This window comes from Propithecus coquereli, unplaced genomic scaffold (assembly GCF_000956105.1).
Source record: "Propithecus coquereli isolate 6110/MARCELLA unplaced genomic scaffold, Pcoq_1.0 Scaffold6, whole genome shotgun sequence".
Taxonomy (NCBI): domain Eukaryota; kingdom Metazoa; phylum Chordata; class Mammalia; order Primates; family Indriidae; genus Propithecus; species Propithecus coquereli.
Genome location: NW_012151951.1, coordinates 4,008,293 through 4,023,483, shown reverse-complemented (window position 1 = coordinate 4,023,483; position 15,191 = coordinate 4,008,293). Strand labels below are relative to the sequence as shown.

At 38.1% G+C, this 15,191-nt stretch overlaps 1 protein-coding gene across 1 annotated transcript in view; it reads right to left on the bottom strand.

Moving 5' to 3' along the window:
- The window catches only part of LOC105822166 (caspase-4-like), a 23,234-nt gene extending 11,386 nt beyond the window's left edge, over nt 1-11,848 (bottom strand). Inside the window, exons 1-6 of the mRNA XM_012659116.1 lie at nt 11,820-11,848; nt 11,602-11,664; nt 5,660-5,917; nt 1,878-1,987; nt 870-1,104; nt 709-779 (exon numbers count right to left, since the gene is read on the bottom strand). Of these exons, the coding sequence (XP_012514570.1) occupies nt 709-779; nt 870-1,104; nt 1,878-1,987; nt 5,660-5,917; nt 11,602-11,664; nt 11,820-11,826 (744 nt within the window). The 5' untranslated portion in view covers nt 11,827-11,848. The remainder of the gene's footprint in view (nt 1-708; nt 780-869; nt 1,105-1,877; nt 1,988-5,659; nt 5,918-11,601; nt 11,665-11,819) is intronic.
- Nucleotides 11,849-15,191: the final 3,343 nt, after the last annotated feature.

Genomic DNA, 15,191 nt, shown 5'->3' with positions numbered 1-15,191 from the left:
GACTCAGCTCCCACGGGATCTCCTCACAGAGCCTTTGCTGGACCACCTCATCAAAGGTGCCCCCCAATATCAGTTCTCTCTTATTTCCTTTTTCCTTTTCTGTTCACTTATTTTGACTTTTCTTTTTCTTTCTTTTTTTTTTTGTGAGACAGAGTCTCACTCTGTTGTCTGGTCTAGAGTGCTATGGTATCAGCCTAGCTCACAGTGGCCTCAAACCTCTGGGATCAAGCAATCCTCCTGCCTCAGCCTCCTGAGTAGCTGGGACTACAGGCATGCACCATGACGCCTGGCTAATTTTTTCTATTTTTAGTAGAGATGGGGTCTCACTCATGCTCAGGCTGGTCTCAAACTCCTGAGCTCAAGCAATCCTCCCACCTTGGCCTCCCAGAGTGCTAGGATTACATGCGTGAGCCACCACACCGGCCTTTATTTTGACTTTCTTATCAAACTTGCGTAGACACACGCACACACACAATCTCTGAAATTGTCAATTTGCTTTGACAATATTTTGATTGTCCCTCTGCACTCTAACCTAGATCAATGTGAGCTGGGAACTTCCCGTCTCACCGAAAGGCCCATCCCAGGTGGCAGGAAAAGCTCCTGACACCGAGTTCAGGACTCACTGTTTGTTTTATGAGTGCACTTCTGCTTAACAGTCACCACTCGAGTTGTCTGGGGAATCTTGGGGCTGACTCCTAATCACCTCACTTTGGAACTCAACAAGAATTGTGAAAACACACGCCAATCACATTTTATCCAGTTTCGTGGGATGGTTGGAGCTCAAAAGAGGCATAGATAATACCTTCATTTTGCCAACACACACACAAATACTGAAGATGTTAAAGCATTTGAGGTTTTCTAAAGCTGACTAGTTAGTGGAAGGATGTGTGTTGAATATGTGTGAGTCTGGGGTGGGTGAGGGGCCCTTACCCTGGCTGTGAGTTTCTCTTTTACATCCACACTGTAGCCCAGGCCCTCAAGCAGCCCCTTCATCCCCACGATGTCATGGTCAGCCCCATTCCTCGGCGCAAGATGGTCAAACTCTGTATTGCATATGATGAGAGCCAGGCGAGTGCGATCGTTTTTCTCCTTTATGGGATAGATCTGCAGGAGATGGATATGCAGCAAATTTGATTATGCCCAAGTCTATTTTGAAACCCCATACACCCAGCAGTGTTGCTTTATTAAAGCCTCGTACAGCTACCCTCTCCCCCAACCTCTACCAGAAGATCCTGTCTTCTTCTGTCTCAAGAGCCCAGAGTAAGGACCAGGATATATTTGGAAGGGTAAAAGAAGACTCTTGACAAACTGTAAGTAGAATAATTCCTACCCGTCCTTCTCCCCTTTCTTCTCCACCTGAGCAATCTTTCTTAGTGTTCATGTTTCAGATCAAATTTCATAAAAATGAAGAAACATTTGTCATTGGCTCCAGTAATAATGAATATACTAAAGATTATTTGCCTTTGGTAGAAATATTTTTTGACACTATTTTTAACATACCAATTCAATAATTTTCATGCCTTATTATATTTTTAAAATATGCTTCATGTCTAGGCCTTTCAACTAGATATAAACAGCTACTATTCAGCCATGTTATCTTATGAATATTTTGATTCTATGGCTACAGTTGAAATTGTCATAAATCCTAAATACATATATGAACAAAGAAATGAAGAACAAAAGATGTTTGCATTTTATCACGGCGTTTAAAGAGAATTGGAATCTGCCTAGAACTCCATGATCTCCTCTTTGCTGGAAGCATCTATGAAAAATATTACCATAATCTTCACCCTCAGTTACTTAATGCTTTAAGAAATCATGCATTTAATGAAAGCAATTGCTTCTCTCTTCACTATTTCATGCATAGAGCACCTCACCTCTTCAGCCCGTTCTTTACTCAGTCTCAGGAAGTCTTCATAAGGGCAAAGCTTGAGGGTATCTGTAGGTTCTGCTGACTCAGCTGGTTCAGCCTTGATTGCCGGAGATGCTGCAGGATATATCACATATATTTATTGTGATTTCTGCCTTGGTGACCCAATTTATCACCTCAGAAGTTTGAGAAAGAGAGAATTCCTGGGAAGAAGACTTTTTTGCACATAGGGGCTATAGTTATATCTAACTTCTTATGTAAGGAGATGTATTTGTTACTGGGAAAGAAAAGAGGTGTCTCAGGTAGAGAAAGCAGATCCACCCAGAAATGCAATAATAGTTTCTCATAATTCTGGGGAAAATACCTTGATAACTTGGGGTCAAATCTGGCCCCAAAAGTCAAACAGTTTGACTTTTCCAATGGTACTAATCTAGGACACTCACCCATCCATGTGGACTTTCCATTGTTTCTGAGCAAGAGTATACTGAGTAAATATTTATCAGAGTGCTATCTATTAGAGATATAATGTGAATTCCACATGCAATAATTAATTTTATAATATTGACATTAAAGAAGTAAAAATAAACAGGTGGTATTAATTTTAATAATATATTTTATTTAACATAATACATCCAAAATATTGTCACTTCCATGTGTGTAACTAGCCACAATTCAAGTTCTTAATAGCCATATGTGGCTAGTGGCTATAATACTGGATAGTACAATAAGCGAATTTGGAGTGACAGTTCCCTTCTAACCCATGCAACACATACAGATACAGACATTTAACAGAATCTTGAATCCTATACCATCCAGGTATTATTTTTTCAGAAGTATAACCTGAATTTTTCACCTTTCTAGAGGAAATGGGCTTCAATTATCCCTCACCAAATTGTAATGTCAGCTATTTAAAGGAGAAATGTTGTCTAGTAACAAAAAGTGCTGTGTCCAGGATTGGTGTGATGATTTTTTTGAGAAATTCTGAAATCACTCTGAATATCTTGCCTCCAAAGTGCTGAATGACCAACACCAACTTTTTCAACCAATGCTTTATAATGCAAGGAAATAATACATGTGTTTTGGAGATGTTTGTTTCTGAATCATTCTGATTAATCCCCTAGAGAAATGTAATATTATCTGACATTGCTTGACCTCATTTGATTGAGATTGCGCAAGAGGCTAGGAAATTCCAGAGCCCTCCCTTGAAGGAGAAAAAAGAAGGAATTCAGAAACAAGAATTAGAAGTTTGCCAAAGTCTAAATAATGATGCTTGTTGCCATGAAAGGAATGGACAGTCCTGTTATTTCTGTTCAGTGATATAAGCCAACCAAGACATTCTCTGGTTAATTTATTTAAATGAGAAAAGTAATGTTATATTGTGTGAAATTTTCAGTTTTTATATTTAATAATGTCTTTTTCTATTTCAGTTATCTGTTTTCATTAGTTTTTAAATAATGTTTTTAAATAAATATCTTTCTAAAAAGTGCGATAATGTGTTAACTCTAGAGATAGAGCAAGTTGTAAGAGTGCGTAAGGATACCAGACTTTCTGAGCAATTTTTTTCATAGATTAAACAGTGATTCATGCCCATTTCCCCCTTCTGGGAAATTCTGACAACAGGAAGGCATCCAGGGTGCTAGAATATTTCCTGATCATAGCATATGGTTTCTCATCCATAGTTTCCTGTTTATTTACAGGTTTGGAGAACTTTTTAACATAGCGGTTATCTCCTAAGGACCATTATGTGCCTATGTATAGATACAGTATTTTCAGGTAAAATGAGGAATTAGACAGACTTTCTACCTTATATCTAACAGTAACATTAGCATGAAAACAGATTACTTCATTATAAAATAGTAGCTAGTATAATGCAGTCCACTGCCCAAAGAGAGTTCTTATTAGCCTGGCAATGCAACAAAAAGAAATGAAGAAATTAGAAGTTAACATAAAAATTTTAATTTCTGAGTCTTATCTGTTACCCAATGAAAATGCTCAGGAATCCCTTTAAATTGACACAAAAGGGAAGAGACTAGTACAAGGTAAGACAAAGCTTTTTCCTTGGCAGTTTGGGATTCAAGTGGTTATCTCTTGGACTAAATAGCAGTGCTTGGCACACAGTATGTATGTATAAATAAGAGTTGGTTAAATAAAACAAATACTTGTATCCTTCCTATCCCGCAGTCCCTAGTCCCATACTATGCTGGAAAACCTCAGAATTATACCCTTGGCCTGGCCAGGACCTTTACATATTCTAATAGCCCAGCCCACACGGCTTCCTGGCTCACTGGGCCAGTTCACCTAAAGTGTCCTAGGATCACTCTAGAGACTTCGAGTACAGATAGAGCCCAGGAAGCCACCAGATCCCTCCTGAGAGAGTCTACATCTGCCTGCTTCCTGCCACAGCCTCTGCTGGTCAGATAGCTTATTTCTGCTTAGAGTTTAATGCTCATTGTGACTTCTGGGGCTGCTAAAATAATTTTGAAGCCTTTATTACTTCAATTCTAATTCCATTTGCTGCATCATCTCTGATTTTATAAAATCGAGATTGTTCCTATGTCATCCCGGGTTTGAGAAAAAGCAAACACCTATAAAAGGACCAATTGAAATATTAATAAGAATGCAGCCTAGGTTACAATCTTGGACAACTATCATACTAGTATTTACTTCCTAGTGGTGTAAGCCTTTCACTAGAGAAGGCTTATTGAAAAGGATCATTTGATATAGTAACATTGCAACAATTTATGTTTCCTTTTAACCATTATCATTTATCATTATTGGTAAACACTAGTATTGGAGGGCTGAAGATTTCAGCTTAAATTGTATGGCTAATTCAGTCTGTCACTGGTACACTTGGATTTGAGAACATGTAGGCTCTAATAATGCTCATAATTCAATCTGGGTCAAAAGTTTTGAAAAGTTAGAAAATTTTATACATTTTATAGGAGTTCTCCTGATCATATTTTTATAACTCATAGAAATAAGTAAGCACTGGAAAACTCTAAATCTTAACACCCACATAATAAGTGCAATAACTAATATTTATTGCATGCATATCTTTCATTTATTTATTTATCCTGTATTCATTAGCTATCTGCTGTGTGCCAGGCACTCTACTAATTACTGTTATTCACTGTTAGAAAAACCAGTTACATTCTAGTGGGAGATAATTGGTAGATGTTAGTTCTGTTTACTGAGATAGAAAGGGGATAAAAGTGGAACAGACTTAGTCAGGGGAACATACGTTAGTTTTATAAAGCCAGTGGAACATTCAAGCAGAAATATTGATATGCAGCTAAAGCTAAATAAGTCTGGAGCTTGGATGAATGCTTTCTGGATGAAAGTTGATATCTTGGGAGTTGTTAGCATATGCCTGGCATTACTATGTTCCTAGCCTTACATAGTTTTGTGAGGAAGTACTTTAGTTGTTCTCATTTCACAGATGGTAAGACTAATACCTAGGGAGCTAGGAAGGTTAAGGAACTTGGGCAAAGTCACATCATTCACAGGTGACAGAATTTAGGTTTAGGTTTAGGTATCCCTTACTACAAAGTCTCTACTATTAACTATTTCTATGAACAGATTATAAACAAGGAATCAGCATTTTATCTAATTGGAAACTGGATCCCACTCCATAAAAGACAAGGTGGCCTCTGAAAGGACAATGATAGGTTTAGTGAAAATGGCACTTTAGTAAAGGAAGGATGGAGGATCACAGAGGATGCTGCCTGTGCTTGGAGTTGAATAGAATCTGGGAAATTTGAGATGTTTACTATACAGATAAATTCTTACCTTCTGTATTGCTGGGCTTTCCTTCCAGGTGAAGGCAGGTTTCCAGAAGTAATCGGACGGCCTCCTCTTGTTTGTCTCGGAGAGAGGATACCAAAACCCGGGCCTTGTCTTGTGTTTTGGCACCATGATATTTTTGCTTGTCTTCTTCCTTTACTTTCAGCACATTTTTTTCCATCACGCTATCGAGAAATTCATTGATGACATCTTTGCTCAGGGCTTCCAACATCTTAAGTGGATTTTTCTTTTTGTCGTTGTCCTCTGTCAGAAATAAAAGACTCCTTCAACTGTGGGCACAACCTATAGAGTTTAGCCCACACTTTAGATATAGCTCTCTGTAATGGGAAAGACCCCTGAGAATACACTCGTGTCACCATCTCCCCAACAAATTACACACCTTTTCTGTTGTACCTGTAGGGTTCTCTTACCCGACAAAATTCATACCAGGCTGTGTTTAACAATTCATTCCCACTTAAGGTTTTTGATAGCTTCTCATCTTTTTCCTGTGGCATTGGGCCTGGCACTAACTTCCCGGACATTCATTGTGTTCATATTTCTCTTTCTCTTGCTCACAGACTATGATGATGAGGATTTACCTGGAATGTGTGTTCCTATGAAAATCCATGTTCTCGTCTCCACTGTAAATTCCTCCTGCTAGACTGCAGGGCCTTTCCTTTTCTCTCTATTTGGTTTCCTTACTGAAAGCACTATGTGTTCAAATTTGCATTTTTTACACATATCCTATAGGCACATCTTTGTACTCAATATGTACTTTAAGGCATTTAATATGCTTTTTAAATATATGAGTTGATGAATAAATGGATGAATTCATCTAGAGATCTAAATCATTAAGATCTTATTTTCAATCAAAATTTAGAATTGATGACTGATCTTCTAGTATAGTATATTGGTTTGACATTGGGTTAATGTGTTCCTCTTTGGGATAACTGGAATATTTTATAGGGAAATGGAGATGTCACAATAATACAACAAATATGATTTGGGCAGGGTGTATATGGAAAGGCTGGATAGGTCCTCAATTCTCAATTAACTCTATAAAGATAGTTATCCAGTCCATCTAGATGTAAGGTAATTTTTACAAAAAATGACATTTTTTAAAGAATACATGTCAAGACAATCAATAAGAAATTCGGCTTCTTATGGATTAAAATTCAGGGGTTCAGAATCCTGAGTCCCCACTCTTAAATTATCAAATCGAATTACATGACACTTGATGAAGTTACTTAAGAGAATACAAAAAATATGCTTAAGCGACCCCAAAAAGATGAGTAAATTCCAGCAGGTGAGATCACAAATGTATTTTGGAAGAGGTGGCAAAAACACTGATCTTAAAATACACATACAAATGTTGGAACAGAAAGTTTAAATATTTGCAAACAGCACCTATCAATGATCCATCAATCCCACTATTGGGCATAGATCCAAAGGAAATTGAATCAGTATGTTAAAGAGATATCTGCACTTCCATTTTCATTGCAACAATATTCTTAGCAGCCAAGATATGGAATTAACCTGAGTGTCTGTGGATGGAAGAATGGATAAAGAAAATGTGATTTATATACACCATGAAACACTATTCAGTTTTAAAAAAGAAAAGAATCCTGTCATTTGTGAGACTGTGGATAAACCTGGAGGACATTATGTTAAGTGAAATAAGCTGGGAAAGGCACCAAAAGACAATATCACGTGATCTCAATTATATGTAGAATCTAAAACAGTTAAACTGTATACATATTTTAAAACACCATATTGTACATGATGAATATATACAACTTTATTTGTCAATTAAAAACAAATAAATTATAATAAAAAGCCAACTAAAGAGATTTGGCATGAGATCCTCTTTTCACAATCTATTCATTCTCATGGCATTAATTATAAGATTAAATAATAAATAAATGACTCTCAAATTTATAGATTTAACCCAGACATGAATCACAGTATTAACATCCCTACGTCCAACAACGAGACATCTCTTCTCCATATCCCACAAACTGATTGACATCAGCTTTGCAAGCAGAACTGATAATTTTTTATAGCCTTCCTTTATTCCCCCCTCCACATACTAGTAAATAATATCTAACCTCCAAGTACAAGAAAGTAGCAAAACCTGGTGACATTAAACCTCTTTTGCATTTTTTATGTCATATTTTCCATCTCAATTCAAAATGTATTGATTTTATTTCCTAAATATTTACAAAATCGAACCACTTTTCTCAATTCTGCTTGTTTATTACTTCTATTCAGGCCAACATCTTTCCTTTTCTGATTACACTAAAAACCTAATAAATCTACTCTTGCTCCCTACTAATTTCTTCTTCACAATGAAGCAGAGTGAGTGTTCTGAAATCCAGATTTGATCATGGAACCTCTCATCTTAATCTGACTTAGGGCTTCTCATTCAGCCTCATCTTCAGATACTGTCCCCACCTTGTTCATTACATTTTAATCATTATGCTCTTCCTTCAGTTCCTAGAAAGCTCCTACTTAGGGATCTTTATGTTACCAGTCCCCCAACCCTCATTGCCTCCTGTCCTCCCACTGTTCTGTGTTTATCCTCGAGTCTCAGTTTAGATGGCACTTTCATCAGGGAATCTTCCCTGACACTCCTAGGCTAGAATGTCAGAGGTCTGTGCTTCTAGGCCTCCGTGTTTCTCCCTAGGCCAGCATTTTAATCCATGTAATTGTGATTCTCAGCCTACTTATCAGCATCCACCATTAGATTCTGTGCTCTGTGGGACCAACGGCCCATGAACTAGGCCTGCACTACTCCTGGCATTCAGGGAGTGTTCAATAATTATCCGCCAAATCATTAATCAAATGATCATAAGAACAAATGGATAAAATTTAGGTGTGGACCAACTCTTGAAGAATACTTAATAGCAAGCTAAGTAAGTATGAAATAAAATAAAATCTTAAGGCTTCTCTCCCACCAGCTAACTGAATGGACTCCCCTCCTGGCCAAGGGGATATCCTAAAATTAAATTGCTTGCCAGGAGAAGGGAGGTCAGACATGCCTCATCATTCTCCCCTCTCTTCTTGGAGACATCCTTTGTAATTCATTGATCGGCCTAAAGCTATGCAAGACAAACCTGCAGGCCCTGAATGTATACAACAAATATATGTCTAGTTTCTTGTCTTTGATTATCAGACTTCCTAATCTTAATATTCTAAGCCTTTAGACAAAGCTTCATGTCTTTAACAAATTACAAATCAAAGAATCTTTAAACCCGCCTATAACCTGTAAGCTCCTTCTTCGAGATGGCCCACCTTTTTGGGCTAAACCAATGTAGCCTTCCATGTATTGATTTATGACTTTACCTGTAATCTCTGTCTCCCTGAAATGTATAAAACCAAACTGTAACTCAGCCACAGTGAGTCCAGCTGCTCAAGGCTTCTTGGGTGTGGCTCCAGGTCATGGTCCTCAAATATGACTCAGAATAAACCTGTTAAAATTATTTTACAGAGTTTGACTGCTTTTCCATTGACATAGATTGATTTTCTTTAATAGGCCATAAGTGCACATTGGGAGTTCTCAAGCAGAGGGAGGGTGTGTTCACTCCCAGATTCATTCAGTAATATTTAATGAGCAACTGTTTGTGAAAGATATTCTGCTATTGTGGGAGGATACCACTCTATAAAGATATTCCTAGACATCAACACTTTCAGTCAAGTGGAAACACATATATGCAAATAATTGAAATACAAACCACTATAATAACTTAAATAATGGGCATCTGTACAAGAAAAGCACAAGGAAGCATGCCTCAGGTGGAGGATGGCTTCCCAGAGGAGGGAAGACTTGGAACTGAGACCAGAACTGGACTGAGCCTGTCCCCTGGGGAAGCTGGGCATGATTTCCTGGCAGACAACAATGTGAACAGAGTCACAAAGCCTCCAGGGTATCTGATGTAAACAGGAAGCTGGGAGACTGGAGCTTTAGAAAGAATACTACTATAAGCAGAATACTACTGTTGGGAGTGATCAGAGACAGGGCAGCGATATGAAGATTTTTTGCAGAAAATTGGAGTAATGAAAGGATCTTGAGAGTAGGGCTAACCTGGAACCACTCCTCTAGGTAGATATTTGACCCAAGGCAAATTATATAATATTTGACTCCTTGACTAAGTATCTTCTTCAATTATAAAATAGCAATAATAGCATAAACTTAAATGAGTAGTTTTCAATATTCAGAGACAGTACATGAAATAGGTGTCATGTGGTAGGGGCATAAAAAAAGTTGTTAGGGATTATTTGTTGTCACCATAATAATCACTGGATTGGAGTTTCAGTGATAATAAAAATAGAGAGAATACTTTGGAGGACAAAACTCCTTAAGACCACAGTTTTGGTCCCAGACAAATTGATGTAATGCTCTAATAGGATACTATTTCTCCTGTGCTTTAGTTAACAATAGCCAACTACACTCAATTGTTTATAATTATTGAACCACTTTACTTTTTTTTTTTTTTTTTTTGAGATGAAGTCTCACTCTGTTGTCTGGAGTGGAGTGGCGTGGCGTCAGCCTAGCTCACAGCAACCTCAAACTCCTGGGCTCAAGCAATCCTACTGCCTCAGCCTCCCAAGTAGTTGGGAGTAGTTGCGCCACCATGCCTGGCTAACTTTTTTTCTCTATAGATTTTTAGTTGTCCAAATAATTTCTTTCTATTTTTAGTAGAGACAAGTTTTTTTTGTCTAGTACCTTCCAATTTCTCACATCTGTTATCTGATGATCCTTTGTTTTCAATCGAACAGCCAGTAAAATGGGCCTGTCTAGCCAAAGAGGTAGCCACGAGTATTCATTTAACTTCCAACCCCAGTCAAACGCTTCACTAGAATCACAAAGTTGACAAGAAAAGAAAACAAACAATCCCTGAATTTTAGGAGCTTAAGTTAAATGCTGTGAGGTGAGACATAAACTCTGAAAAGATTTATACCACAGTGAGAATCAAAAGAATAAAGAAACACAATAACAAGAAAGTATCAGTGAGGTAAATATAGCAAATATCTGCATTTTTATGAAGCATAAATCATACTTTAGAAGAATTAATGGAAAAATGGATAAATGTATGTTGAACAGTATAAAACCTGTCTGGAAAATTCAGAGAGTTTTAAAAAAGCAACAGGGAGCCATTTTATGTTCCTGAGTAAGAAAATTACAGTAATAAATACCTAATGTGAGAACTGAGAGTTAACTAACTGATCAACTTTCTTACTAATTCTAATCTGTAGACAAATCCATGAACTTATGCCAGCTACATAAGAATTATCTTCAGATTTTTAAAAGATTATAAATGCCTGCAGTCTATTCAAGATTAAGCAATTCTAGGTCAGGGAGGGGACAGTAATTTGATTTTTTATATGACTATAGATGATTCATATATGTAATATGGCTTAGAAACCTGTCGTATAGTCCAACCTCTTACTTTTCAAGTGAGACTGGATCCAAAGAAGTCATATGACATGTTAGAATTCTAGCTGCCTGAATAGCTAAGGACTCAATCTCTCACACCTTATCAACTTCTGTCTGTAAAACAGGTGATCTGGAAGGAGTGTGCAGGATGCATTGGAGAGCGACCTGCACATGGAGGCCAGTTAAAAAAGAGTGATTGCAACCCAAGGAATATTGTGTTAGAGAGGCTAGTACCAGACCTAGAGAGAAAGGGGTAAGTGGAATCACTTTACACAGACGAAGAATGTCCTCCAATATAAGGAATGGCAAAGGGGCCAGAACTCAAAGGCTCTCAGATCTGCTTCTGGCAAGAAGGTTTATGATGGATGACAACTTTGGAATCAAGAGGAAGCAGAGAGGATTGGAGAGTCTGTTTAGAAACTTCCAGAGTTGTCTCTCACACAAATAACTTATTCTGCCTGTCTTTTCCCTGCCTTTGATTCCCAGGAGCTGGAAGAAAGGATTTAATTACCTTCTTTCTGGCTTGAGGACATCTGGCGACCACACTCTCCTTTGGTGTCTCCAACACCAGATCCTGAGATTCAAGTTGCACAACCAACAAGAGAAAGATTCAACTTGCACACTATTGGCTCACCTCCCTTTTGTTATTTCTGCATGTCACACAGCAATAAATAAATTTTTTTAATACCTAGATCCTTAGCTTATAGTCAGAAAAGGACCCCGACTCACCAGCCATGGGGAACAGCCTCAGTCCTTTTGTATAGCACTGAAAAAAGCCTCAGACTCAAACTGAAAGTAACTGAGGAAAAAAGCCTCAGATTCAAAATTGAAAGTAACTGGTCTTTCCGTACTGCATGGGGCGGGGACATCTCGTCATAGATTGTGAAACTGCTGCTCAGAACTTGTTCATTGTTGGGAAGTCCCCTGTGATCAGGATATCCACTTCCTAGTCCTGAACTCTAGTTTCTTCATTTGGGAAGAAAACAAAAAAAAATGGAAATGACAAAACACTGTTCTTAGGTTGGCACCTCAGACTGGGGGTTTTCCTCCTTTTCCCTTTCTTTCTCCATGGCCCCGACACCTTCTTCTATCCTTCCTTCTCTGCTCATTTTGATATCTGGGTATCTCTACCTCTGCTCACCTAAAAAATCAAATCCTGAAAGAGTTAAATCTAACAAATCTCCTTTCATTTCCAGATAAGAATTAAACAAATATGCTGTTTTTTCTGTTTATGTGGTGACTTCCCCTCCCTAGCTCCCTGTTACCTTAATCGTTAATTAGACATAGTTCTGACAGAACCCTTCTATCTACTCCCCTAGCATGCTTTTATTTAACTGTCTAAGATGACCTTAATATTCTTTTTTTGTTTGTTTTTTTTGTTTTGTTTTGTTTTGTTTTTCTGAGACAGAGTCTCACTCTCTTGCCTGGGCTAGAGTGCTGTGGCATCAGCCTAGCTCACAGCAACCTGAAAGTCCTGGGCTCAAGAAATCCTCCTGCCTCAGCCTCCCGGGCAGCTGGGACTACAGGCACGCGCCACCGTGCCCAGCTAATTTTTTCTATTTTTAGTTGTTTGGCTAATTTCTTTCTATTTTTAGTAGAGACGGGGTCTTGCTCTTGCTCAGGCTGGTCTTGAACTCCTGACCTCAAGCAATCCTCCTGCCTTGGCCTCCCAGAGTGCTAGGATTACAGGCGTGAGCCACCGCACCCGGCCGACCTTAATATTCTTAACATTTAATATTTACTGAGAGTGGTTGTTCATCTCTGCTTTTTGATATCCTCTGAACATGACTTATCATGGAATCAGTATCGTTATGTATTCGAATAAATGTATGACTGTACAAAAAAGATAGAAGAACAGTAAGTGGAAGAGGGGAGAATGGGGGCCATGACATGTTCAACTTTGAAGGTTTTCGAAAGGTTAGAAGTTCACCTTCAGTGTTAATGAGATAAGGATTAGAAAAGGCTCATATGAGTAAATGAAAGTGTGGTTCTTCCAGTCCTTCCTAAATTTTTCCTGCACAACACAGGGCCATTACTTTGCATAGAACACACCTTAGCATTTATTCACAGTGTCATGCACTGTCTGCTATTTGTTTCATGTTACTTGACTATCTTACCTTCTCAATGGGACTGTGCACTACTAGGGATCTAGGGTAAAAATCAAAATTTACTTTGAATTGCTCAAATACCTTACCAAAGGGTAGAAACATATAGGTTCTGCTCATGGCTTTGTCTTAGTAAATTCTAGGATCTGGGAAAAATAACTCATCACACTGTGTAGTAACTGTCATTACTGTCTGTAATCAGTAATTACACATTAATTCTCCACATCTCTGCTGGTGAGCTCTAAATTCTTTTAAGTCAGTTACCTACTGTGATTTGCACCTGTATACCTAACAGTTAACCCAACAAATGGTTTATTGAAGAAAAAAATGGTTCTTTTAGCCAGTTTAGCTCCTATGGATCAAGTCTAAAGACTAAATCCATTACCTGCTGCAAGCTCAACTCCTTTTATTCCCATCATGGTAAAAACAAACAAATGAACAAAAAAAACAGGACAGCCTTTTACTTTTTTCCAGATTTATTAAAATGTTTTAAGAATGTCTATTTCCAACATGTCTGATCCCCAAAACAGGTGCAAAATGACAGCACTCCTGGCTTCCTATGGGAAAAAGAAATAAACATTTAAAAAAGTTCTACTAAAAGATATGCAAATTATAAGGTCACACCACCAATGGGAACATATACACACACAAAAGGAAAGAGCCCATGCAATGTCTAAATATCCCCCTGCGGAGGTGAAGGGGAGAAACATCCAAAAGTGAGCTTCCCCAATCTTACAGCCACTCTAGATCAGTTATCAGCTGACCCTCTGAGAAGGCTGTCTAACTGCTCTGCTGTGAGAGCAGAGCAATGTGCTCTGCACTGACCAGAGGAAAGGCATTCCTGCCCTACCCCTGTGCATTACACTGCGGGTTGAGTGTCCCTTACCTGAATGCTGGGACCAGAAGTGTTTCGCACTTCAGATTTTTTCAGTGTTTGGAATATCTGCATTGTACTTACTGGTTGAGCATTTTTAATTTAAAAATCTAAATTCCAAAATGTTTCAGTGAGTATTTCGTTTGAGAGTCATGTTGGTGTTCAAAAAATTTTGGATTTTTGTGGATTTCAGATTTCAAATTTTTGGATTATGGATGCTCAACCTGTCGACCTGGAGACCTTGACCAGGATGGAGTTTAAGTGTTCTTTTTCCAACTTCCTTCCTCCTCCTAGCTCCCCGCCCCCACACACACATCTGCCCACAGACATGCATACAACTTTATTATTTCATTGTCCTCGGAAGAGGTAGAAATATTTTTTCAAAGTCACCCTTTCCGTGGTGGGCATCTATGCCCCACCATCTGACAGCTCAAATGAAAAGGGACCTAACAAAGAAAGAAAAGTCTGTAGACATTTTATCTGAGTGGAGGATCTTGACTTAAGCCAGACATACTGCAACGAATATAGCAAAATAAATTATAAAAACAAAAGTACTTACACCTATAAAAAGTATAGCAATTGCAAATGTTAACACTGAATGACACTCCTCACCACTTTTTAAATCTGTTCCTGGAACTGATAGCCATGATGGACGCTTATGTCAAATTAGAGTCCACGTTTGTCTCTTCAGGGACAGAGGAAAGCTAAAGTAAACAATTGTTTTCTGGGGGTTGTAGGTCATTACAGATTGGCTCTGGCTTTCAGGTTTGTGGAATCTCCAAAGAACCTCAAAACTCCTTTAAAAAGAAGGGTATTTTTGGAAAATAAATAGCCCACAGCTGCTTTCTAAGTTTTCAACTGGAATATCCAATATCTAGAGAAGTAGACTAGAAGAAACATCTAGAATCCTACCTTTTGAAAAATTTTCTCTAGTTCACAGGACCAGACATATTCTTGCAAATTTTTTGATGACTTTCATAATAAAAGGAGAGTTCCATGTGGGGTGATACCAAGAAACATACGTACATAAAGCACATTTCAAATCTCAAGATAGGTTCTTGCCTGGACACAGAAAAGAAGTCCTAGTATTTCCACACCAGCTGAGGCATGCTATTAAATTTA